The sequence below is a fragment of the Eucyclogobius newberryi genome, unplaced genomic scaffold (assembly GCF_026437365.1).
Source record: "Eucyclogobius newberryi isolate DKJ021-1_F unplaced genomic scaffold, fEucNew1.0.hap1 SCAF_5, whole genome shotgun sequence".
Lineage (NCBI taxonomy): Eukaryota > Metazoa > Chordata > Actinopteri > Gobiiformes > Gobiidae > Eucyclogobius > Eucyclogobius newberryi.
Window position 1 is genome coordinate 18,391,890 of NW_027316167.1, and position 26,527 is coordinate 18,418,416.

General features: G+C 39.6%; 1 protein-coding gene across 2 annotated transcripts; it reads left to right on the forward strand.

The window, feature by feature from the left end:
• On the forward strand, window positions 1-26,496 carry dagla (diacylglycerol lipase, alpha). Of its 2 annotated transcripts, XM_072465575.1 has the most exons (21): window positions 1-142; window positions 12,756-12,857; window positions 12,942-13,153; window positions 13,282-13,383; window positions 13,471-13,609; window positions 13,718-13,805; window positions 14,121-14,255; window positions 14,336-14,413; window positions 14,519-14,643; window positions 15,585-15,735; window positions 16,476-16,559; window positions 17,834-17,911; window positions 18,115-18,195; window positions 18,325-18,467; window positions 18,873-18,941; window positions 19,003-19,075; window positions 19,248-19,456; window positions 19,966-20,092; window positions 22,261-22,427; window positions 22,624-22,641; window positions 23,076-26,496. In XM_072465575.1, the coding sequence occupies exons 2-21, from the start codon at window positions 12,763-12,765 to the stop codon at window positions 24,160-24,162; spliced, it is 3,261 nt and encodes a 1,086-aa protein (XP_072321676.1). In that variant the 5' UTR covers window positions 1-142; window positions 12,756-12,762; the 3' UTR covers window positions 24,163-26,496. The 2 variants fall into 2 exon arrangements, with proteins under 2 accessions (XP_072321676.1, XP_072321677.1); XM_072465576.1 differs by lacking the exon at window positions 22,624-22,641 and having other exon boundaries at window positions 2-142.
• Window positions 26,497-26,527: the final 31 nt, after the last annotated feature.

Sequence of the window (26,527 nt, forward strand, 5' to 3'; positions counted from 1 at the left end):
TGTTGTAATGACGACGGCGGCACGGATATTGTAATTCTGTCCGCGGAGCCTGCGCGTTCAGTCCAAAGCCTTCAGTGTCCCGGGGACATGGGACAGCGAGCGGAGCCGATGCAGCGGGTCTTCAGGCAGTGTCAACATACAGGTAAGACATTTGTGGTGAGGACGGGGCAGGTACGTGTGTGACCCGGCTTTTACCTCTACATAGGACTGTCCTACATACTCCTACAGACGACCAGAGGACTGATGGGACAGTGTATTTATCATTGCCCCTGGCCTGCAGACTAGAGCCCACACGAGCCTACTGCATTATGGTAACAACTCAAAATGTGCTTTAGCCTCTCATGTAGGCTTCTGGGCTCTTTTTTTTGGAGCTCTATTTGCCCCTTGAATGGCACAGATTTGAGCAATAGCCTTGTTGTAAGAGTTTGGACATTGCAGTTCATTCATTTATTCAGTGTCAGTTGTAGGCTGCTTGTGGCACACTATCAACATCAGGTTTTTAGTGACAGCAGCCTGTGAACTCACATCACAACAAACCCCAAGTCTGACCCTTTAACACGTTTAACTCTCACTATTAGACATGATATATAAAGCATCACCTTTCACTGTGAACGGTTGTCATGGTTTGATTTTTGAGGAACCATAAGATCAGGTATTTCCCTAAACTGTAAGCACTTGACTTACAGTGACAGGGCGTTGACTTGTTGATGGGCTTCAGTTTTTCATTTTACAATAGTAATTTTTTACATTGTCAGGGTTTTAATCGCATTATTAGCTGTGGTCGAGTAAGATTGAGTCATTTGCAGTTTCATACTCTTAACAGTAACGCATTTAACACACAGCATTTTTAACTTGTATTTAACAAGATTTTGACAGAACGTCCAGAAGGATTTTGTTTATTTAATTCCAAGTCTGATTTATTTGTTTTAAGTTTACTAAATATGAACTGAGCTAAATTTGAAATATTAGGCCAATTTTCAGTCAGCTAGAGTTTACTCAAAAACTAAACAATATATCCATAATTCCCTTTTGTAAAATATGTTGAATCTAATAAGCAAGGAATTTAAAACTGACTATGACTCATATTTAAATGTCCTCCTTTGGGGCAATTGTTGCTGTTTTTTACACATAAAATCCTTATTTTCTATATGAAAACTGTGCATGAAGAAAAACTTGTAATTCATATTTGTCTTACATTTATGCGACTAAACTACAGGAGAAGTGATATATTTAGTTTTTTTTTCCTATTTACTTGTAGGGTCTCACCTTAAGCCTTGTTAATGCTCCGCATTTCACAGTGTAGGATTTATTCCAATGACAAAACCACATCAGTCTGTTCAATTACATGAAATAATAGCATAATAGTTTGGTAAATTGGGTGACTTGTTTTGGTAAATGCCAGCCACTGACCTTTTTCCTAAATACAATTATATACAATTATATATTGTATGTGTATATATATATATATATATATTATACATACATATATACATATATACATATATACATATATACATATATACATACATTTTTACATACATACATACATACATATATACATATATACATATATACATACATTTTTACATACATACATACATACATACATACATACATACATACATACATACATACATACACTTGGTTTTATGTTCGTTTATATGTTAAACTCATTGTTTTGTGTGATCATTTGTGGTCAAATGGGACTGATGAGCACCAGCTTGATAGTCACAAATATAACGCCGTATGACAAACACTTTCTGTGGAACAATTCTATCAAAATATATACTTTAAACATCTTTTAAGTATGTGCCAAATGGGAGCTTATGAATGGAGATCATTTACAGATGAAGAATGTGTAAGAATATTTAAAAATAAGAATCCCGATGAATGTTCTTTCTCTAATTTTGATGTCATATCTGTGATGACTTTGTGATTAAAAAACTGTTTTCATAGCAAATGTCTGTTTACTCCAGACTACAATTAGTGTTTTTTTTAAATGGTCAACAACTATTTCTGTAGTCTATTAGTTATTTAATTAGTTGGTTAACTATTCCAATTAACCGTATCAGCCCTATATATATGTCATACACACACTGACCTGTTGAAGCTCTTGCTCAGGCAGCATCAACATCACCAACAGTGTTGTTTACATTTTAGCTGGTGTTGTCCCTATAGGGTAGCACTAGAGTGGAAAGAACTGCCTCCTGAGAGTCCAAGCATTGCAGTTTTTTTGTCTGGAAACATGATTTAATACAATTTGGCAGCAACCTTTCTGACTACAATGTTGAAAATGTTAGTAAGGTAACAATACAAAATTGCTCCTAAAACAATTTGTGCTGGGTTTCCAATTATACCTTCATTAAAATCAGGAGTAACTGTAAGCCATCAATTGCCTGTATTGAACACTATCTTCCTTACTTATTAAAGGGCAATTTCAAGTGATCATTTCGACAGTAAAGGTAAACGCTGCTGTAGATTTGAAGTGGTTGATATTTGCTGTGCACTCTGCCAGGATGAGAACATTTGAACAGCGACAGAAAATAAATGAATTACTGAAGACCACTTTATGGCAGTGACACAATGACTCTAAAGCAGGCAAATCTCAGTAGACCCATGTCTTCTTTAAAAAAAAAAAGCAAAATAACACGTGAAACCTTGCCTGGTTCTAGCCTAATGAATCATCTTGTTAATTATTTTTCCCTCTTGTGCCATGTAATGTTTCTTTTAGCCCAAAAATATTGTTCATCCATCATTTATTGAACAATAAGATAATTAACTATTGGGACAGGCCTCGTTCACGTTATGGATTTTATCTGAGAACTTAATATTGACACTGTCAATGCCTTTGAGGATAGAAAAGTATGTCATTTACTTCATTAGTATAATCTTTTTTAAGTTGAAAATGGTGCTTGGCATTTTTAGAATGGCAATTAAAAGAAATGATCTTTTCTAATTTTCGGTGCTTTGATGTTTTTAAGGTCTATAGCCAATCCTATCAGTAAAAGTATGCGGTTTGGAGCAAAGTTCAGACATTGGAGGGAGAACGTTGACTGTTAAATAGCACTGATTAAAAGTCTATTCTGAAAATCTAATCTGGAGTCATTTTTATTTAGTTTTTGAAAAGAAGATTAATTGATCATTCACATTATACATTTATCCATATAATGCACTTGGACTGAACGATTTTCTCAAAATAGCAAAGTATGATTTATGTTTTAATTGTAGAAATATGTTCAAATGCAATTTTAAACTTGTTCATTTGCATTAACATTTGAGAGAAGACTGAAATCTGAACTACAAAACTGATCCAAGAATCTCATGAATTTCAGAACATTTAAAAACATTTTGTAGGGTCTAAACTACAGAGTTGGCAGTCTTTAGACATTAATGAGTCAGGATATTTAGTTGTTTGCCCAGGAAATAATTTTACTAAAGTAATTGCAGTCTTTGCGACAATCTAATTGCGTTTTTGTTAAAGTTGTGATATATCTTGTACATCTATTATACACATTTATACGCAGCATACGGGAACAGTAACTGCAATGCATGAACACGTGCTGCACCAGTGTCTGTGTGGGCAAAAGTCCAGCAGTTATTTTCAGTCGCGGAGCTAATAAATTGATACATTTGCACATGGTTTGTGGCAGTAACCCTCAGACAGGTTGACAGGAGCCCATATGCTACCACCTCAACACAAGGAGCACACATGTACACACATGCACATGCAATCACAAGGAGTAAAGAAGAGGAGCAGAGTGGGATGAGGTGAAAGGATTGAGTGGGTGGCAGTGGGAGAAAAAGATGGAGAAAGAGGCAGAGGGAGAGTAGGAGTGAGTGGCACATGGCTTTCAGTCTAAAAAAAGACAGCAACACGAAACCAAAGCAGAATGTGGATTGGTTCGATAAGAAATAGGAGGGGCAGAGAGGCAAAAGAAGGGCCTAGAGGAGAAAATGTAGGTTTCCTCTGCACCAAAAAAAACGATACACATGCTCCTTTCATATGTCCTCTAAAGCATGAATACTGAATGAGTGTGTGGGTAGGAGAAGAACACGGTGTGAAGATGAAGCGGAAAAGCCTTTTGGTCTTTAGGATGCACAATATCCGATGTAGTGACTGAAACTGAAGGAACAAGAGGAGAGCCTGAGGAAGTGGCACATGCCAAATACCTGAAGTGAGAGCTCTGTAACTGTCCCTGAGCGGAGGGAGAGGGCGGGGCACAGGAGCCTCTGTTGTACAAACAGGAGCAGTGGAAGAAATGTCTAGAGTGCATGTCTTAACAACACGTCACTGTATTCTCGTACACATCCAGGTTTGAGCTTTTGTTTATGAACCAGTGTTGAGCAGCAGTCACTCTGATTCTCTCTTCGTATAGGGACATGTTCAAGAAGGCACTGTTTGGAAAGTGTCTTTCTTGATTTTCATCTGAACTCATTTTTAAGTTTTTGAGCATAATGCAACTTCTACTTTTTATGATTTCAGGTTACACACAGGGCACTGTTCAATTTGAATCTGAATTGAAACTTCCTTTTCCCCAGCTATTGTGTAACAGAGTAGTATTCAAAATATGCATTTTGGCACAACGCTGACACAGCCCTCTTGTCAATTGTTGAGTGGTATGTGATGCATTTTGTATCAGTCTTTTCTATCCAACTTTCAAGAGTAGTCTTGTGGCTAACTACAAATCTATTCCCATCTCAGTCAATATAGAATTTCCTAATGCATGATCCTATTTCTAATATTTGCTTTAAAACTGGTTGAGATTATTTACAAAGGAGGTTTGTCACATCTGGAACGGTCAATTGGTCCAACCTATTCATGTATAAAGTCTTGATTCCATTACTTGTTCACCTATCTAGGAATTGCATGAGCCAAAAGCCATTATGAAATGAAGTGAGTTGGAGCGTGTGTGCCCTCGACTGTTTCAGTAAGTCCATGTCAAAGACAAAGCCATAATGACAGACTAGAGCCCTGTCATTGTTGTTACATCATTGTTGAGGCCTCACGTGGTTCTGGCTTGGGCCTGGTACAAAGTTGTACACAGTGTGGAGCACAAAAGCATCGCTCCTACAGCGAGTCATGACTCTGTCAGTCACTGTCTGTGGACCAGAGTCTGCTGTCATGCTGCTCAGTCAGTCTATACAGAGTCATACAGACACTGACAGTGCATTCTCCGTTATCTTACAAGGTGAAGGCTTATGGGACTGTCCGAGATGTTGTAAGTGCCACTATTATTTTTTTCCCCCTAAACTTTATATATCTGCTAATTACATTGTGATTTAGAACATTTTTCTTCCTCTTAAAGCCATGTATTTGATCCACTGATATGTTCATCAAAGATAAACACAATGGATCAACACAATAGATAAAGAAAAACATGTTTTATGTGGGTTCTACACCTTTGAGCATATCTGTTGATATCTTTCACATCATGTATCTTTCTCCTCATTGACCACCGTAAACTGTTTTAGACTGTCTTTACTAAGGAATCAGAAAAAAAAGTGTGTATATGTTTTTTAGCCACAGAAGCCTGCAGCCAGCACTTGAATAGGTGACCTCCCTGAAGTGATGGATGGGAAAGCCCTTGAGGAGAACAGTGCTATTAGGAGGAGGATGTGGGTCTGGAGACGGCTGTCGTCTTCTCTGTTGAAAAGACTATAACGGCATCCATTGCACCAGGGCTAATTAGCCGTATTCAAGAGTTGAATACTTCAGGGTCTATCGATTAGTTGCATGAATCTATATCACAACCTCCCCAGTGTTCAGGTTGTTGTTACTATTATTAATAATATTGTTTGTGTCCAATGAAAGGCTTGATTGCATTATTTGAAGGATTGTGGAAAGAGGTTCTGTGTGGAGCCTGCCAACAGTCTATTATCTCTTGTGTTCTTATGTTGGCACATCTTCACCACTTTATTTAAAGGTGGAATGGACGTTTTTTTTCAGCAAATTTTTTATCATATTTCCTCGGGCGTGGATAAATCATTTGTCCTGCCACGTATCAATCACAAAACGCACCTATCGCTCACCTGCAGCCGCATGCGCACTTCCGCCTGCATTCTCAAATCGCTGAAAAATCGTCCATTGCGCCGATAAGATAAGATAAGATAAGATAAGATATTCCTTTATTGTCCCACATGGGGAAATTTCATTGATGCAACGCAGGTAGTTACAGAGGTAGATACAGAAGAAAAAAATAGATCACTTATAAGAAGTTTGAAAAACACTCTCAGTAGAAGATCTCCTATAGACAAAACCTCCCATTTCCCAACAAGGGATGAGGGGAAAAATGATAAAGATAAAAATAAATAAATAAATACATAAATAAATAAATACATAAATACCATTGCATGTGATCACGACAGTAATTGCACATATGACGGAATTGCACATGGTTAGGTCAGTATTGCGAGTGTTCAGGACTAACAGTTTTTGTTATAAAGTCTGACAGCAGCAGGAAGGAAAGACCTGCGAAACCTCTCCTTCACACATCGAGGGTGGATCAGTCTCTCACTGAAGCTGCTCTCCAGAGCGGACAGAGTGTCCTGCAGGGGATGAGACTCATGGTCAAGCATAGATGTGAATCTAGCCGGGACCCTTCTGTCCCCCACCTCCTGCACCGAGTCCAGAGCACAGCCCAGGACGGAGCTGGACTTCTTGATGACTTTGTCCAGCCTCCTCCTCTCCCTCTCTGTGATGCTGCTGCTCCAGCAGGCCATACATACAGGAGCTGATGCCACCACAGAGTCATAGAAGGTCTTCAGGAGTGGCCCTGTCACTCCAAAAGAAAGGGAACAAGCGATAGAAAATGGATGGATGGATGAAGATGTCGTCCAGCTTTAGCTTCATTTTGGCCAAAATGCGTTGTTATGGGTCTTTTGCTATTTAAATATCCTTTATCATTCTATTTTTCCCGTTTCATAGTCTACCCTAAGGGCATAAATGATAATGATGTGTGTTGTGTGTTGTAAAACACCCATAACATAATAGTTATGAAATATCACCCATATATTGGACCCGGCTCACAAAACCGGAAATGTGACGGCTTAGGCCAAATAAAATAGTGTGTTTCCGGTAACATTGAAAAAAAATCAGCAATTAAAATCCTCGCACCGGTTTTGCAGAGTTTTCTTTTCTCAGAAGTGAGCACTTCATGACAGCATGAGAGTTGTTGTTGTAGTCCGGGGCGCACTGTGCAGTCACAGCGAAATCATCTGATACCTCACCATGATGTTCGTTGAAAACGTTGAAAAATGTCTTACAGACTTCGTCGTTCACTATTTTTCTTATTGTCATCAATGTCAATGTCATCATTGTAGATGATGTGAGCACTTTTTGACAGTCACGCCAAATATCTTCACCGCTGAAACACCGGGCGTGCATATCGCCCCTGCCATGGCAGTCGGTCTGTACGCTGACCAAAAAAGAGCATCTGCGCAGGTTTTTCGCGCAAACATGGATGCGCCCTTAGGTAAAACGAAACCTATCAAAAGTGCGGCGATTTTCATATCTTACAATGCCCACAGATTTTGGATTCACTCTTACAATTTCTTGAAATGTACGGTCGGTAAATATGCAATAAAATCTTTAAGGTCGGGTTTTCTTTATTTTGAAATTCAGGTCGGTCGGGTTACCGGAAAAACAATTTTTTTGTTTTGTTTTTTGGCCTTAGTTTAGGGGGCGATTTGCCTCCCCCGCCCAACCCGGGACATAGTCTCAGCGTGAGCGTGCGTCCCCCGCCCACCCCGTGACGTAGCCTAGCGTGGAGATGGTGGGAATGTAAACAGGCGTGCGCCGGTTCACAGCGCTTGACACATCGGCACATGTCAGCGGCAGCAGCGGAGGAACAAAATAATTTGCGTTTTAAGATAGCTGTGCCTAAATAGCCGCGGTTCCTCTCGAGCGTGGGGGGAGGGGGGCTTGTTACAGGTACAGAGTGCTTCCTGGAGGATGGGCCAAAACAGGGAAGCGTGCTACAGCACTCACCAGGCTGACTCATCCTGGTGAGTAGCCCCCGTTTGTCTGCTCATCCGAAGTGAAGGATAGAGACTATTCTCTAGATAAAGACTGCAGGAATCAATCAAAAACCACTTTGGGCACATATATGAGGTTCCAATAGCACTGTAGGAAGGTTAAAAGCTCTGAAAAGTCGATTTCATGTGATAAAGGCCCTTTAAGGACTAATCAAACAATCAAAGAAAAATATTGCCAACTTAATTGACTAACAAAATAATAGTTAGTTTGTGCAGCTCTTCATTGAGTAAATTCTTCCTTTAGCTACAACAGTCCAATCCAGATAGCCAGTATATTGGCTGATATGGCTGAAAGACTTAAACAAATGTTACCTGGATAATGCCTCTTAACATGCTTGAGTAATCCTTTGAATCAGTTCCTTTGTAAGAATCTTTTCAGCATGCTTGTAAACATTTGCTTTCAACCAAACTAATACGCTACTTTTCTGGATGTTTTTTCGGTTTGATTCTACTAACTCATTTTGATCATAATAGCATCTTAATATTTGTTCCACTTGTGCTATGTCTTTTGGGAGTTGAGTCTTGTCGTACCAACAGGCCTGGAGCAGGGTGCTGATAAGAGTCCCCAGCGGTGAAGTCTGCAGTGTTTTTCATTGGAGATATATGCTTGAGTTGATTGGCCTGATTGCTGAAGCCCAAATGAGATTTTATGGGGAAGTGGTATGTGTTTCCTCCCTCCTTTCCTCTGCCCTCTTTACTTCAACCCAGAAAGAGTTTTACTAGTCGCTGTGAGTCACATGCAGCCATTCACATGTCTCGCTTTCTCTTGGCTTGTTTTATTGCCACAAAAATGAGGAACAACGACAAAAGAAAACCCCATTGTCATTTAAAAGGTCTGCAGCCTTTATACAGTACAATAATAACCATTTTATTGAATAGCTTTCCGCGACAGCACATTTCAGTGGAAGTGGAAGGTTCAAATACCGGTACATGGCTACTGTACCAATAAAGTAAAAACAAACATCTAATAATATTTCACTATCAATACAATTTAGTGTTATAAATGTGAATCATTTTGCACAATGACTTATTTAGAACAGCGCTACAAAAATAAACTGACTTGCATTTTCTGACAATCGAAGTAAAATGACTTCACTTCACTTCACTTTTTGTCGCATTTGTTTAGTTTTTCCCATTGTTCTCTCTTTCTCTCCCTTTTTCTTTTTCTCCTTCTCTCTTTCTCTCCCTTTTTCTTTTTCTCCTTCTCTCTCTTTCTCTCTCTTTCTCTTTTTTATTTATTTATTTTTTATCTATTTTTATTACGGTGTAACGTAAAACACATACTTATATGTACAACTACAGTAGGTGGCGGTAAATGCACTTTTCCAGTTGACCGCAAACCGACATTCAAAGTAACATGTTCATAGTGTGTCAAACAAACCACAGTTGGCGAGCTGTAAGCAAACTAGTACATCATCCAAATAAACACTACCACAACTCATTTTTATGGCTTTGTTCGTGCTGCTTGGCTGAAGGTGTGAAAGCGACTCCAACCACCTGCTACTGTGGCTTTGGTTGAAGGAGAACTGTCGCTGCATTAAAAATGAACTGACCTCATTCGATATTACACTCCTATATCGGCTGTATTCATGGTGTGATATTGAAGGTGTTTATATTTTTATGATGTGTTATGTCTTACGTGATGTTGGCGCAGTTTAACTTGCAAAGGTTTGGGTCCACACATGAAATCATAAACTATAGCTTCATAGCAACAGCAAATGTGACAGCCCAAGTAAAGTTGTCAAAGTGTCAAAATGTCCCCATGTAACAAATGTGTAATTATCAATGTGCAGCACCGGTTTTGTGTTTTTATTTGTTTGCCTTAAAAGTCTGCAGGAGCATCCAGAAAAAGGCTGAAGTGAAAGGGAAGAGGCTAAAAATCAGGGGTGGGCGGTATGCTAAAAATATAATCTTTTAAGAACCTAGATTACAATTTTGCAAAAACCACCTCATGTTGCTGAAATTAACTTTATTTGAGTATTTTAGATTCTTAAATAAATCCGTCTGAAAAGCAGGAGTTCTAAAGTTATGATTTTCCCTGGATGGTTAAATATAAACGGTATGGTTGCTATGTTTCCGTTGTGATGTGAGTGATGAGAGATCCTTTTGACTGTTGCACTGGGCCCTGAAATGTTTCACCACAGAGTTACATTCTTAAACAGGTTATATTGGCTCGGCATTATATACACTTCAGTTGGAGGCACATACATGCAAATTTAACCTGCAACACTCACAGCTGCTGCTTGGTTTGTTGAAACATCTCAATATTTGTGTTGTCGGCTTGTAATGACTTCTTTAAATACACTCTTGTAGCTTGCTTGTGTTGTTATTGGGTCCCTAGGTTTCCCTCAGTGTAAAAGACAACTCTGAACTGAAGATTTGTGAGATTGTAGAAGGTATTTGTTTGAACAGTGCCTTCATTTATTCAACGCTTACCGGTATTTCTTTCTTTATTACAGTATATGGAAACCTTCATGCCGTTCTGCCATGCATACATTAGCAGCACCCTTTTTGACTGTACATATACTATGAAGCAGTAAAGTGTAATGTATTAAGAGTTTTGCCACTTTGCTACAGACTGCTTGGGTTTAGATTTTCCATCCATCCATCCATCCATCCATCTTCTGCCGCTTTATCCGGGGCCGGGTCGCGGGGGCAGCAGTCTGAGCAGGGACTCCCAGACTTCCTTCTCCCCAGACACTTCCTCTAACTCCTCCGGGGGGATCCCGAGGCGTTCCCAGGCCAGCCGAGAGACATAGTCTCTCCAGCGTGTCCTGGGTCTTCCCCGGGGCCTCTTCCCGGTGGGACATGCCTGAAACACCTCCCGAGGGAGGCGCCCAGGAGGCATCCGGAACAGATGCCCGAGCCACCTCAGCTGGCTCCTCTCGACGTGGAGGAGCAGCGGCTCTACTCCGAGCTCCCCCCGTGTGGCCGAGCTCCTCACCTTATCTCTAAGGGAGCGCCCAGCCACCCGGCGGAGGAAACTCATTTCGACCGCTTGTATCCGCGATCTTGTTCTTTCGGTCACTACCCAAAGCTCATGACCATAGGTGAGGGTAGGAACGTAGACCGACCGGTAAATCGAGAGCTTTGCCTTTCGGCTCAGCTCCCTCTTTACCACAACGGTCCGATGCAGCGACTGCATCACTGCAGCCGCTGCACCGATCCGCCTGTCGATCTCACGCTCCATCCTTCCCTCACTCGTGAACAAGACCCCGAGATACTTGAACTCCTCCACTTGGGGCAAGGACACCCCACCCACCTGGAGAGGGCAAGCCACCTTTTTCCGGTCGAGAACCATGGCCTCGGATTTGGAGGTGCTGATTCTCATCCCAGCCGCTTCACACTCGGCTGCAAACCGTCCCAGTTTAGATTTTATTAAATCAAAGTAGCTTTTGTTACTGGACACATGGCGACCCACAGATTGTGATCATTTACACATAAAAGAGGCCCACACATGAGGAGGATCTGAAGCGCAAATACAGCCACATTGAACCTCTCGTCACATTTCAACTGTGTCGTTAAACAGACACTAAACATGGAGGTTTGGAAAGCATGGAAAGTATATCACCTGTGATGATATTAAATGGCTTTAAATTGGATACTTGCTGTGTAACATTCCAATTTAATATGTTTGTACTTTTGTGGCTAATTTAATTGTCCAGTCACTTGTAATACTACAAGTGGTAATTGCAAGTGGGTTCTGTTCAAGTGCTTTCGTGGTTGTAGCAAAATGAAACATGTTAAAAACTCTCTTTATCTGGACAAACATATGTGAATACAGAGTAAATGTGGGATCATATCCAACAGATCGCTCATGGAAGAAGCAAACAATTCAACACAATAATTGGCAAAAAATTCAACACAATAATTGTATTCCATGTAAGTGGAAATAGAGATGCCTTTATAATTGTGGATGCCATATAATTATGCAGCATCAAAATAACTTTCTAACAGATGGAGAATTTTTTTCAATTGTGATTCTTTTGTCCGGCGTATGTGTGTGTATGTGAGGTCAAAGGTTATTTCATCTCAGCAACTCTGACATCAAAATTATTTCCCAGTTTCCCACTAGAGTGGTACTTGGTATTTATCATTATTCCCACAGCGCACGAAGGCAGCATTAATAATGTATATGCACCATAATAATTATGACACTTTATTTGTATTAACAGCTAAATGTGCTATGGTAACAAGCTGAGTGTTGGGAAACAGAAGTGTGACTACAGCAAACTGAATGCCAAAAGAAAATAATATATTAATTTGCACTTCTGTTGTGCTTTGTTGTACTTGGCTGTTCTTGACCAGTCTGAGTGAGAACACTAAAAGTAGCAATAACAGGAATCTATTATTTTAAATACCAAATGTGTAATTACACAACAATTATAAAATCAATCATATAAAGAATGTTTGTTACTTTTTACTGTCAGACAAACATTTTACAATAGATCATCTCAAGTTCGAAAGTGCCAGCATTAAGGAGTCTGAGCAGACTTCCCTGTGGCTCCTGCTGCTCTGACTCTGTCCAGTTCAGCCCAGAAGCTCCGGCTAAACGCACACTGAATGAACAGAGTGACAAAAACAGGCTTGTTTTTAAGGTTTTAAGGCTTGTGCATTTCTTTGCTTTCCTTCCCTCACATTGCTTTACGGTGTCTTAACCAGGCTGATTCATTATCTATCATTAAGTCTGATAAAACAATATATTGTTATTTCTCCCACAGGGCAGTGATGCCTGGGATGGTGATGTTCCGGCGGCGCTGGTCAGTCGGCAGTGATGACCTGGTGCTGCCCGCCCTCTTCCTTTTTCTTCTACACTGCATCTGGTGAGTCATGTTGCTGTCATGTTATTGATTTTACAGGTTCATATCTAATCACCGCTGGTGCATTTCCTCTCATGCTGTGTGTAGGTTGGTGGTTCTGTCGGTGGTTCTGTTCGGCCTCCCGTATGGCTCAGACCAGTCCTGCTCAGTGACACTGGTGGACCATGGCCGAGGATACTTGGGCATCCTGGTCAGCTGTCTCATCTGTGAGAGCGCCATCATGTGGCTGAGCATGAGAGGCAGCATACTCTACACACAGCCCAGGGAAGCTGTGCAGTATGTCCTCTACATACGACTTTGTAAGGAAAACTGTTTTCTTTTGTGTGGAAGCAATTTAGAGTACCGTAGATGCATAATAATGTATTACAATGCATCACAACACATTTTATTTGCTTTTTAACACCTTTTTTTCTTTTTCTCCTCTTAGCCATTCTCTTGGTGGAGCTTGTTTATGCTGTAGTTGGAATTGCCTGGCTTGTTCAGTATTACCAGCCGTGCTCTGATGTCACTGCCAAAAATCTGGCTTTAGGTCAGGAACTAACAAATAAAACATAAATAAAAAACATAATTTAGTTGAAATCTTGACAATGAGTTTGTTGCTTATATTTCTCTACAGGTATAGTTGCATGTAATTGGCTTGTGATACTTAGTGTCTGCATCACTCTTATGTGCACCTTTGATCCCACGGGTCGGACATTTGTCAAGCTCAAAGCAACTCGGCGAAGACAGCGTAACCTCACAACATATACACTCAGGTACCTATTACTTTAAATTGAAAAGTCAAGAAAACATGATTTTGTCTCCTAGGGTGCTTCAAAACTGGTGTCATATCAGTCATTAATCTTAACTTAAATTTTTTTTAGACATCGACTTGAAGAAGGCCAAGCCAGCAGCTGGAGTCGGAGATTAAAGTTTTTCATGTGTTGTACAAGAGCCCAAGACACACAATCAGTGAGTATATAATACATAATTCTGCGACTCATTTGTAAATAATGAGTTATGATACGAGTTAACAGAAGGGTCTGCCATTAACATGAAAAATACTGAAAATCTATTTATTTGTACGCCATTTGAATGTAACACACTCTTTCCATTGTTAAACAGTCTGTGCTTTAACTGACTCAATTTTGCTGTTCAAAATGATGAAAAAAATGTGTCTTGAAAATTACACTGTTATTGTTCAGTGTATTCTCGGTTTAAAGATTTTGAGTATGATGCTTCTAGTGCTGGTTCAAATGTGGCGATTTGTGACTGTGCTCCCATCAGGATGCTTACTCAGAAGTGGCCAGCCTTTTTGCAGAGTTTTTCAGAGATCTAGACATTGTGCCTAGTGATATTATTGCCGGCCTGGTTCTGCTGCGCCAGAGACAAAGATCAAAGAGGTCTGCAATCTTGGACCAGGTAAACTACTATTCCTACTAATTTGACTGTTTTGGTTCATCTTAACAGTTGTATTGTATATAAATGTTTATTTTTTGCAGGCCAACAATGACATTATAGCCTTCTTATCTGGGATGCCTGTGACTCGTAACACTCGATACCTGGACCTTAAGAATTCTGTAAGTTTGTGTTGCATCTTTATACTTTTGGTGTCCGGCTACTTTTCGCAAAACAACAGTGAGCTTCTTGATGTAGTTGACAGTGTTTGTTTTGCTTCGTCGTAGGGTGAAATGAACAGTTACAAAGAGGTGTGCTATTACATGCTGTTTGCACTTGCCGCGTACGGTTGGCCCATGTACCTGATGAGGAAGCCAGCTTGTGGGTTGTGCCGCCTCGCCAGCTCATGCCCGTAAGCAACACTATACATACACACCCCACACATACTTTGTTTAGCTCTTCCCTTTCGGCCTATCTATATGGTGATGATAATGATAATCGCATTTTACGTGCTCTTCCACTTGTAAATATCCCTCGAGATGTTATCAATCGTCACAGAAAGTACACAGCTCCCTGTTTGCTGATGAGTGTGTAAGACTTTGTACACAAAAGACTGAAAGGATCCCAAATATTGTCCTAGCGTCGTAACGGTTGGTATTATAGCTTGAATTTCAGTGTGAAACTTAAATGGCATGTATTTATCGTTTTTACTGGATTTATGGGAAATTATTTGTATAATCTTTGTCTTCTATGAGTAAAGGGATAGTCATTATTATATAACGGTAACATCAACCCGAGAAAAGGTTGGGATGAGGAACCATAACTCCAGATGGAAAATTAAAATTAAAATTTGTACTATTTAATTATTTACTATTCAATATAGTAAATAATTGAATAGTAAAAAAATATATATAAAATAATTTATGAAGTAGGGGTGGGCAATATTAACAAAATGAATTAATGTCCCAATAATGATTAAGACAATATTATTTTAATCCAACAGAAGTATTGGTAAAATGTCTGTAAAATGAATCACAAACGTTCAGATATATCCTCATTTTTTTTATCAGATATTTTTATTTCCTTTTTTTTAAACAATAAATTCTAAACATTCAAACTTTGCATATCTTCAAAACAACACTTGTGATATTGCAGTATTAGTAGTATACAATATTATCAAAATGTTGATGTCATTTTTCCTTTTCCATGACCTGTAAACGGTAAAAAATATGATCACAAACTGATCCACTTGAACACAGATTCACTTGCATATATAAATACATTTTGTCCATATCATCACGTTAAATACAATTTCATTTCTGTAATCTTTTTTTCTGTCCTTTGTTTTTGCAGCTGCGCGTCGGTTTCTGGCTCTCGCTTGTCTCAGTCCGTGACGGTGGAAGAGGACAATTGTTGTGGCTGTAACGTGCTGGCCATCCGCAGACACTTCCTGGACAGTGATCTCAAGCAGGTCCACATTGTCTACACTTCCTGCCATGATGCTGTGAGTATTGTGGCAGCCATTTAATGAGGGCTCGGAGGTGTTTGGGCAAAACTTTCTCTGGAAAACTGGCAATTAGCTGGTGTGAAGATTGACTCATTGTTAATAGGTTATTTAAACTACAACAGAGGGCCCCTCCGCAGTTTGACTATTTCTTTTATTTAAGGGCAAATCTAATGCTTTTGTCCTCCACTGGGTTAATAATTATTTAGAATTACCTTGTGGTTAAGCGTATTTTTTGTCGAAAGGTTTAATAACATCTCATGTGGTTATAGTTCAGTGGTTTGGAAACCACTGAACTATAAAATGAAGAATAGGGGGAAAGGAAAGCAGTTTTATGAGAAAAATCTCTGTTTGAAACGACAATAAACTGCACACTATGTCAAAACAAACTAAAATAAATGCTACATATTATATGTGTGTATGTTGTGTATATTGTATGATGTTTTTAATATAGGATTTTAATGAATATAGACGGTAGAAAAAAAGGAAAAGATAAATTCTACCTCCGATTTTCTAATGATAATAATTGTAGTTAATCCGTGATATCTGAGCCTGCATTGACTTGCACTGAGAGACACGCACAGGAATTTCAATCAGTAAATAAATAACATTGGCACAAAGTCTCATTTGCAATCACTTAATATTAACTAATAATAGAAAGAAGGTTTTCCTCAGGCGTTTGACATAAATGTTAGTGCTGCTGTTATTAACTGTCTCTATCCGCTGTTCACTGTTGACAGGTTTACGAGACTCCATTTTTTGTGGCAGTAGATCATGGAAAAAAGAAGGTCGTCATCAGCATCAGAGGAACCCTTTCACCCAAGGTACATTCATTTACCATACATAAATTTGACTTCGTCTGAGTTCTCCTTCAATCCATTATATAATTGAAAACTTAACATTATTGTGTAATTTTTTTGGTTCCCTGTTTTACTTCCCATACACTGTGCTCAGACCAAGCCACTCCTAGAAGCTTGATGTTGTAAGAATAAGTATTGCTACAACTTTCCTGCAGGAGATGGACAAGAAAACAAACTATCTTGAATAATTGCCTCTATTTGGTAAAACATGTATTAGCAGCAGTGGAAAGTAACAAACACTCATGTTACTGTGATTGAGTAGATTGTTTTTGATAATGGTTCTTTTTGTGTCAATTTTTAAACATGTAATTGTGTAAAATGTTGGCATGTAATTGTAAAAATCATAGGTGTCTCATTCGTCCCAATGCACATGTTTTCTGCTCCTTTCTACATTATAAACGCACAAACCGGCTCTGCAGCGCCTGCTCTGATTTGCCGGAGCTCAAAGAAGATGTGGATGATGCACATTTCCATTTAAAGGGCCTTCATTTTCCCCAAAAAGCTTGACTGAAATGAGCTCTATTTCAAACTAAAGCGGTTTTTGAACCCTTGAACAAACGACTGGACGGACTCTTTGTGAAGCTGATTCTCTGTAGTTTTGGCCTTTGATGTCTGATTTACCAATGATTATAAGTGTGAACAACTTCTGCACAGAGGAATATCAGTGTTTAAATTCCGCTGAGATTTTCTTTGGTAAAAGTAAAGAGCCGTAAAGCTAGTCTGAGTGACACTAGTTTGGGGATTTGTGGGGTTTGACAATTTCTTTCTCAAAACTGAAGCTAATTTGACTTAGAATGTGTTTTAGGAACTTGTAATGAAGTTTAAAAAAACATTATTTTTTTTAAGGATAATCTTTTAATTTGTTGTTTTGGAGTACAAACTGAGCCCGATTTATCCCAGAATGTTTGATTTGACTGAAAATAAGTAGGTCACAGCTTTCTTTGTCCAGCAGCTTGATAGATGTGGACAAAAAGGAACAAATTAAGAAAAAGTATGAGGGCCTTATCTAAAATTATACTAAAATGGTGTCAAAAAGTAAGTAATTGGTAACCAGTTCTTTGAGTAGTATTTTACTTTTTTTGCTTTTAACCAAGTACAATTTGGCAGCAGTACTTTTGCTTGCAATTGAGTAGATGTTTTTACCATGCAACTTTTGTTAGAGGACTCGTTTTCAGTACTCTTTCCGCCACTATTTTAGACATTTGTCATCATTCACTCTCACGTCCCTCTGTGATCAGGATGCCTTGACTGATCTGACTGGAGACTCGGAGCGGCTGCCTGTGGAGGAACAACATGGAACTTGGCTCGGCCACAAGGTAATTCAGTTCAGCATCGGACCATCAGTGCTTGATCATTGCATGTTCTGTTGCTTTGAATACGAAAGTTAAATTAACCAGGACTCCGGGAATCGTGACAGTCTTAATAACAGAATCAAGCTGTGTGGATATTTTAACACAAGATGAATGGTTTTGACTTCCCGTCTACATTAATTACTCATCTTCCCCGTCACTTTTCATAGGGAATGGTTTACTCAGCTGAGTACATTAAGAAGAAACTGGAACAGGAAATGATCTTGTCACAAGCTTTTGGAAGGGACCTGGTACGTGACTCATTTTTAGATTGGCAGGCTGATTAATGTTTTCGTATTTTTAACGTTAATAATTATTATATTATGCATCGTTAAGCACTTCCTCCCTTTTTACTACGATATTGGTCTTTTTTGTTCCAGAGTAAAGGCACCATGCACTACGGGCTGGTTATTGTTGGACACTCTCTTGGAGCAGGGACCGCGGCAATCCTTTCTTTTCTGCTCAGACCCCAGTATCCGACTCTTCACTGCTACTCGTATTCCCCACCCGGCGGCCTTCTGAGGTCAGTCTGATCACTTTGCTCGCTAAATATTCACCGATATAAAAGTATATTTTCTGGAAGATGCTACTACAAGAGGATTACTTGATGTGTGTAATTAAAACATGTTAAAAATGAATAACTCAATAACATTGGTGGAAGTAGCAGACCAGTTTATAGAAGTAGAAAAGACAATATTATTTGACTTTCAAATGTTAAAAATATCTTACAGTTTTCACAAATTAAAGTAACACATTTTTCACACACAAAAAATGAATTATAGAGTAAGAAGACAGATAAAGAGTATAAGACAATAAAGCCTATAAATAACTTGTCTTTGTCACATATTATCTCATTTCCTCTGCATGATTGTTCCAAATACTGAAATATCGACACTTAATTTTATGCTTTCATGTTTTATTTTCCCAGTGAGGATGCCATGGAATACTCTAAACAATTTGTCACTTCTGTGGTGTTGGGAAAAGACTTGGTACCAAGGTAACGCTATTTTATTTCCCTGTTTTCCTCGGTAATCCTAAATACAATGCCTTTTCTGTAGACTTGGACTTTCTCAGCTGGAGGGTTTTAGGCGCCATCTTCTGGAAGTACTTCAGAAGAGTAACAAGCCAAAGGTGACCACAATTGTGCAATAACATTTTATTACAATTAATTAAGGGATAGTGAAACGGTGGTTTTGAGTAATGTGTTCTGTGTACGGTGTCTAATCATCAGAAGTCAAGTTATACTTGAACATTAATGAATATAGTTTTTGTGTTGGTTAAAACTCTTGCTTTGCTTCTTCAGTGGAGAATTATTGCTGGTGGCACTAAATGCATCCCTAAATCCGAGCTTCCAATGGAGGACGAAGATCCCCAGACCCAGCCCGCAGCGCCCCCTAGCAGTCGCCTGTGGCTCCACCCCAGTGACCTCAGCATTGCCCTTTCAGCCTCCACCCCCCTCTACCCTCCCGGCAAGGTCATCCATGTTGTGCATAACCATCCCCCAGAAACATGGTGAGCAAACCGACATATTTATTTATACCAGATTCCACAAGTGTAATCCATCACCCTTGGAGTTTGGATATTTGGTTATAGGATTAAGCTTTGTGTTTGAGCTGCCGTAAAACCAATAACCCAAAGCAATGGTTCTATTTGCCGCAGCTGTGACAGTACACAAATGTTCAGTTTACAAGATAAGCACACAGAAACGACACACACATTCAGGGTAACAGTAGTCATGGATTGTTTTTTTTGGCATAGTTGACTTCTAGGTATTTTTGAATATCACAGCTTGTGTAGTGCAGGGACTGAATTCCCGAGCGATTCATTTTAGTGGGACAAATAAACCAAAATGGTATTTTAGGTTTACTTTCCTCATTTTTTCCTTATTCCATTATTATTTTAAGTGTTAAGTGTAGGGGAGGGAGCATTATCAGTTCTTCTTGTACCATTTGTCATGTTTCTTCTCTTTTTTTAAAAGAGACATTTTCATTGACATTTTGTTCCCACTATTCCCTCTGTAGCTGTGGCCAAGAGGAGCCCACGTACTCTGCTCTGTGGGGTGACAACAAGGCGTTCGATGAGGTCATCATATCTCCTGCAATGCTTAATGAACATATGCCCCACATGGTGATGGAGGGACTCAATAAGGTTAGTGTCTGTTTGCTTACATCTGGGTATTTCTCTCTGTTTTTTCTCTTTTTTTCCAATATGTCTAACCACATTACTGTTGTGTTACTAAGTGTAATTTGTGGTTAACTGTTGTTTAATTGTAAAAAGAAAAATCTGTGGCATAAATAAGGTCATGTTGTGTATCTGGGTAAATCTGGGGGTGACATCTTCCTCCACGGGGGTCCAGTAACGGGGGTCCAGTAATAACTCCAAAACTTAACCACACTTTTTCTTCTTGTCCCTCTGTTCAAAGGCATGGATATTTGATTTCTGGGTGATTCCTGTTTTTTGTTACTATGATTTATAATTGTGTTCACGTAACAGATCTTTTAATGTGTATGTTTTGCATGTCATGAGCTACTTTGGGAAGAGCACTTTCTCGTGGCTTGGGAGTAAGAACTGCCACAATCTCTGTCTTCATTTTAACTCGATTTGTTAAGTATAATAAAACCTTACACAGTGTTTACATGTAAGGCTGGTGTGTGATTGATGTGGTGTTTCTGCAGGTACTGGAACCATTTATTTCCCTGTCTGAGCAGTATAGCCTGGAGGCAGAGGATTCAGAGCTGGCCTACAGTACAGCTGTGCTGGTACTGTCTCAAACTGAGATAAACTCTCATTCATCTGATGAGGCTTCTCCCACCAGTAAAAACGAGTGCTGTAGTTCCTCTCTCAAAGACAATGACCTACACTCGGTCCCTTTGACTGCTGAAAGTACATCAGATTCTGACCGATGCCCGACTTCTTTACCACAGTTGTCAAATCACACTCGTTCAGACCTTGTCCAAATTGTATTGTTTCCTGAGGAGAATTCCACGTGCTCCCAGCTCCAGAATAATCCTGTCCAACAAAGTGGTGTGTCTGCAGTTCCTCCGTCTCAAACGGTATCTGTTGAAGCGATCAATGAACCCTGTAATGAAATCGCCCCATCTCCAAGGCCTTCTAAACCAGATTAGGGTGTAATGGACCCAATGCCTGGCTAGAAAACTGTACACATTACTGTCGTGGCAAGAAACTAAAGTGAGATGATTAAGAGTCAAACAAAGGAAACCTCTGAGGTGTCTATGACTGAAAGAAGGTGGTATTCTGTCAACTGGACACCACATAAAAGGCGATTAAGCACTGTTATGGTGCATTTAATGACATTGGTGGGCATGGGTGCAAATATCTATTGGGGGTTAGGGTTAGTTATTATGTTAGTGAAAATCTTCATAATTGATGCATTGGCTTCTCTTACAGTTTCCATTCTTTTACAGCTTTGGGTTTTCTGAGATGTGGACGTACCAACCCCACGCTTTGTGCTCACACATTTTCTTTGTATTCACAATGTTTCCATAGTAACCCAGTTTCTTCCAAAGTTCCACTGAATGTCTCTTTCCTTCAGCCTGTTATAGGACTTTGGTGTGTCCACAGTCTACATATTATCCGCTATTTCTTTCATTCCTTAATAATAATTCCTAAAAACAGTCATAAAATCTATACCATCTGAAACAACATTTAAGACATTCTCTATCTCCACTACAATGACTTGTCTTGGGGCTTTGAATTAAATTTTCCTCTCAACTGTAGGTTTGAAAATGGAAATTGCTTTTTTGTCTTTCCCTATGCATGTTTTACAGTTAAACATTGTGTTATATAATTATGTCTCGGTTGTGAGAATGGCACACACTGTTCTTGTTGTGTAGTGTACTAATTGTACCACTCAGTGTTGTTGTGTTTGTGTCAAATATTTGGTGGTTGCCACTGCTGCAGAGCTTCTCTCATTTTGTTTATCATTGTATGACTTATAACCACACCCCATTCCCATTTGTATTTTAACATACTAAACCATGCCTTTTGTTTGTTTGTCACATTTCATTCCATTGTTATTTTTGTCATTTGTTATTGTGTTTTATGTATAAATGCTGTTTTATGTAATTTTTCTGCATAAAGTTATTATAATTAAAACAAAATCATGTGTTATTGCCAGAGTCACTCTAAGCCCTGCCAAGTTTTTATGGCTTTAAAAAAAAGGCAAATCATATTTTTCTGAGGAAAGTATTTCTGTAATGTACTTTTGTTTGATATCTGGTTCTGCTTTGGTTTGCTTAGGCTTTTTTTTTACAAATTCACTTTTTGTGTTGCCATACACTTTGTTCTTAAAATAGGTGCTGGAAAACTACAACAAAGGAAAAACTGCTCTGCTGTCAGCTGCTAAAATCATGGTGAGCCCCACAGAGGTGGATCTGAACCCAGAGACCATCTTCATGGACGCGACGACCCCCTCCGAACAGCCAACCCCGGTCCCCCACCACCGGAGGAACAGCAGTGTCCGGTTAGTACTACTGACACTGGGTGTTTGCATTTATCCTATTCATGCTTAGTCATTCTTCAAATTACTGATCCGTCACAGCCGTAGGTTTCAGTCATTAACTTTGCACTAACTACTTAACTGCAATTGCCACTAATTACAATTTTATTGTTTTTTTCAAAATCATTGTTATGTCTGTTCCTTATGGTTACAAAAAAAGACAAAAACACTTGTTACGGTAAGCAAAGCATGTCATTACTAATTTTGTATAATGTACCCCTCTCATGCACGCATGCACGCTGTCTGGCCACAGAATGATTACTACATATGGTACTATTGAGTTCCCTCTTCGTCCTCACTGGTTTAGCCCCTGTCCAAAGTCAGTGTAAATTCCACAAGTCATGGTTGATGTAGAATAGACCCTCCTCTGTTTAAGCGCTTGTCTAAGCAGTATATTACCCCCTGGAGTTGTAGTCTGTTCTTTCTACTGTCTTGACTTGTGGTGGTTCTTTAGTTTTTAGGTGACTATTGTTTGCGTACTAACACTATTCATTCTTTTCTCCTTTTGAAACCTTTGTAAGTTTTCATAACCTGTTGTTTGAATTGTGTCTAGTGTCCATTTACCCATTTTCCTGATCACCATTGCTGTCCCATTCTTTCCCTTTTGTCTAGTTCTGTTGCCCAGTCAGAAATATCGCTGGATGGTTTCTCTGAATGCCCTCCTCCTCCGGTCCCTGTCGTGTTACGTGGAGCTCGGGAACGGCTCACTGTTGAGCTGAGGGATCGTAAAGCTCCTCTGGCAGTCATGGAGAGTCTGTCTGACGCAGAGTCCCTTTACAGCCTGGACTCTCGACGCTCCTCGGCTGCATTCAGAGGGTCACCCATGTTGGGCAGCCTGCCATTTCCTTTAGACGCTCCTATTCCGGAGGAGAACCCATCCCTGAGCTCTCGGACTGAACTACTTGCTGCTGACTCTCTCTGCCAGGCCACACCAGAGCATCTTGGTGAGGTCGGACCCTTCTTTACACCCAATTGTGAATCTTCATTGACTCCAGATTACCCCATGCGACTATCCCCTGCCACCCCGCACTATAGTGGGCATCACTCTCCAACTTTGCTAAACCAGAGTGTCAGGCCTCCTCCTTTCAAGGCAGGGCTTAAGACCCACTCAAACAAACTTCCTGATGGAGATTACCAACAAATCCCTGGTGTCTACAGTCCAGGGAGCACTCCTCCTCCCATAAGTCCTCAAGTTCATTCGAGACCTGTGGATGGAGAAAAGGGAGGATGGGACTTGGAAGCAACGGCGAAGACCAGTCGAGCAGCTTCTACACCGTCGTCTTTGTCCAATGGAAACACCAGTCAGGCAGTACTGGAGTTTGCCCAGTACTTGGACTCTCTGTTCAGGCTAGACGGTAGCAGCTCACCTCCTTTAGACCTTTCTGACGGAGAGTCGGAGTCAGGCAGGGGCTCATATGGCCAGAACGAATGCTTAGGAGACGGACAGTCATTGGACGATAAACAGCTTTTGGCCAGAGCCACACTGGAGCCAAATCTGGTCCCCAAACCCCCACGCACTTTTGCTGGATCTGCTGACCCTTCATCAGGCATCTCTTTATCTCCCTCTTTCCCTTTGTCATCATCAGAGGAGCTCAATGACCTGTCTCCTGCAGAGGGCGCCCCAACAGCCATACACTCTCTTCGAATATCCTCGCCCTGCCACTGTCCTGAGGATAACACATTATCATCTATGGTGTAGTGTGATGCCTAATACTTGTAAGAGTGGTGCAGTCATAGAAACTATGATAACATATCACTTGTGCATGCTTTGGAATGCAGTCACTCATCAGAGATGCCAGAACTTGACATTACAGCTCACAAACCATACATTGATCAGGAATATTCAGTGGACATGTTGAAAGCATTTCTAACTATTGCAATGATTGGAAAATGATACCTCTCTCTGCATGCCAGGGGGCTGTGCTGCTTTTGGGTGAATATAGATAACTGTAGCTTCCTAAGACCATTCCAAAATAATGTGATGCTGCCCACAAAGGGACATCATCAATTATAATATGTTTCTAATTCATTAAAGGGAGAGAATAGTTATTTATCCAGGCGGATAAATGTACTCTTTAGCGCAGTGATTTTTAACTATAGGGCTAGGGTGGTCCATGGTAGGGCCACGAGCACCACTGTAAGAGTTGCAAAAATAATATGATATACTATTATACAGTTGATATGTTAAACAGTTCCAGATTACTGGAGTGAAAAAATATTATGTACTGAAAATGGTTTGGTCTCAAGATCGTAAAGGTTAAGAACACTTGCCTTAGGGGTTATCATGGGCCTATCAACTTCCTCTACCCTTAGCAGCTACAGAATTTCTCCTACTTTTATTTTGTTGTCAATATCAGGAATGTGATGAAGGACGAGTTTGTCACTACAAACAGAAGACATTGCAAAGGGATCCTCAGGTCTTGACTTTGACAAACAAGAGTAAATGTGTTTTATTGGTGAGAATTCATGTGTCTTAAAATTTAGTGATTGTGACCAGTTATTACTGACACCAATGGATGTTTATTTGAGTATTTTGGTTACTCTTGATAGTGCATGAAAGTTTATTATTTTTTATTTCAAGATAAATTGTCTCGAAGACAAGTAGATTGACATTGAATAATTCTTGCACATTTCATCTTGCCTAACCCCTTTTATTTTGCAAAAAATAATAATAATACATGTATTGCCAAATGTATTTATAAGATGTAATTTTGTATATGTATATAAATATTGCTTTATTTAAGTGCTGCGGCACAAATTATTGAAGTTACTTCATATTTTTTCCCCATGTTCATTCTGTATGTTCCTTTGTACAATGCTGACTCTCAAACTTCACAACTCATCCACCTGGGGTCTTTGCTGCTTGGCCAAAAACAGAAACACAAAATGGTTCGCCAAACTTTTGAAACTAGGTAGCTAATTACAATGTGCCAGGGGCTGCGTCTGCATGAGTAATGCATTTCAGTAGCATGGCTGGTCATGTCCTTAAGCCACAAGAATCATGCAGTGAAATTACGTACAGTATATAAGCTTTTGGAAGGCATCAAAATCACCAGAGATCATTTCTCTTGTTTATAAGGTGCTCTGGATGTCAAAGTTTTTGCTTCCCTTTAATCTGATTCATGTCAGGAAGGACTACAGAAGAAAACTTTACTGGCATGCCAGTTTTAAGCATGTCACATACAATCCAGCATATCACTATGGACATCTGACTTTGCATTATTTATTAAGTGTTTATATTGTTATCAGTTTTATTGCTATATTTGGTGGTATTATTATTATTCTTACTGCTCTTGCAAACAGATTGGTTTGATGTCAGTGGTTTTTATCTCACTTGATGGACGCCACTGTATTTCAGCTTTTTTATTTTTTACTTTTGAGCAAATATTTATTTAACATTTTGCAATGGCATGGTGACAATATCCTTCTATTTTTTTCACAAAGATGTCATGGGGTGAGAAATACAGACTCTCACATTGACCTGGGGCATTGCCACCGCCAAACTGATGCCATGAGTAATCAACGAGGGTTATTTATTTGGAATGAGATTTGCTGTGGTTTGTCACAGCTGACTGTTCCCGTTTACAACCTGAAATTACTTCAATCATGCTGCCACTTCTATAGTCTCACTCACTACATTTATTATGGTTATTCCACCAGTTGCATATCTTAAGGTGCTTTACTTACAGATGGTAGTCTGTATAAAGAAAGCACCAGAATATTTTCACCGTGTGTACAGCACCATCCTCTGTGTGTACTTATTTATGCAGATGTCTTAAAAGGATATTTCCAATAGATAGTTATAGAAGACTATACAAAAAAAGATAATGATCTATAGATAAACCATCTCAAAGTTATTCAACCTATTGGAAGATATTTAATTGATATTCATTTGGGGGGAATAATTCCACTGTGTCTTGTCCATGTTTATCTGGTTTGCTTCCCTTTCCCTCCTGCTCCACAAAAGAATGTATTTTATCCCTGCCTCCCATTACCCTGCCTGTAATCAAATAAAATGAAAATGTATAAGCTTTCCGCTGTGTGGTGTAATTCTGTAATGTTCC

Excerpts from the sequence above, each read along its gene's own strand:
- dagla (XM_072465575.1), top strand. The coding sequence starts at position 12,763 with ATGCCTGGGATGGTGATGTTCCGGCGGCGCTGGTCAGTCGGCAGTGAT. Across the intron at positions 13,154-13,281 it reads TGTCCTCTACATACGACTTT|CCATTCTCTTGGTGGAGCTT; the intron begins GTAAGGAAAACT and ends TTCTCCTCTTAG. Across the intron at positions 19,076-19,247 it reads AGAAGAGTAACAAGCCAAAG|TGGAGAATTATTGCTGGTGG; the intron begins GTGACCACAATT and ends TTGCTTCTTCAG.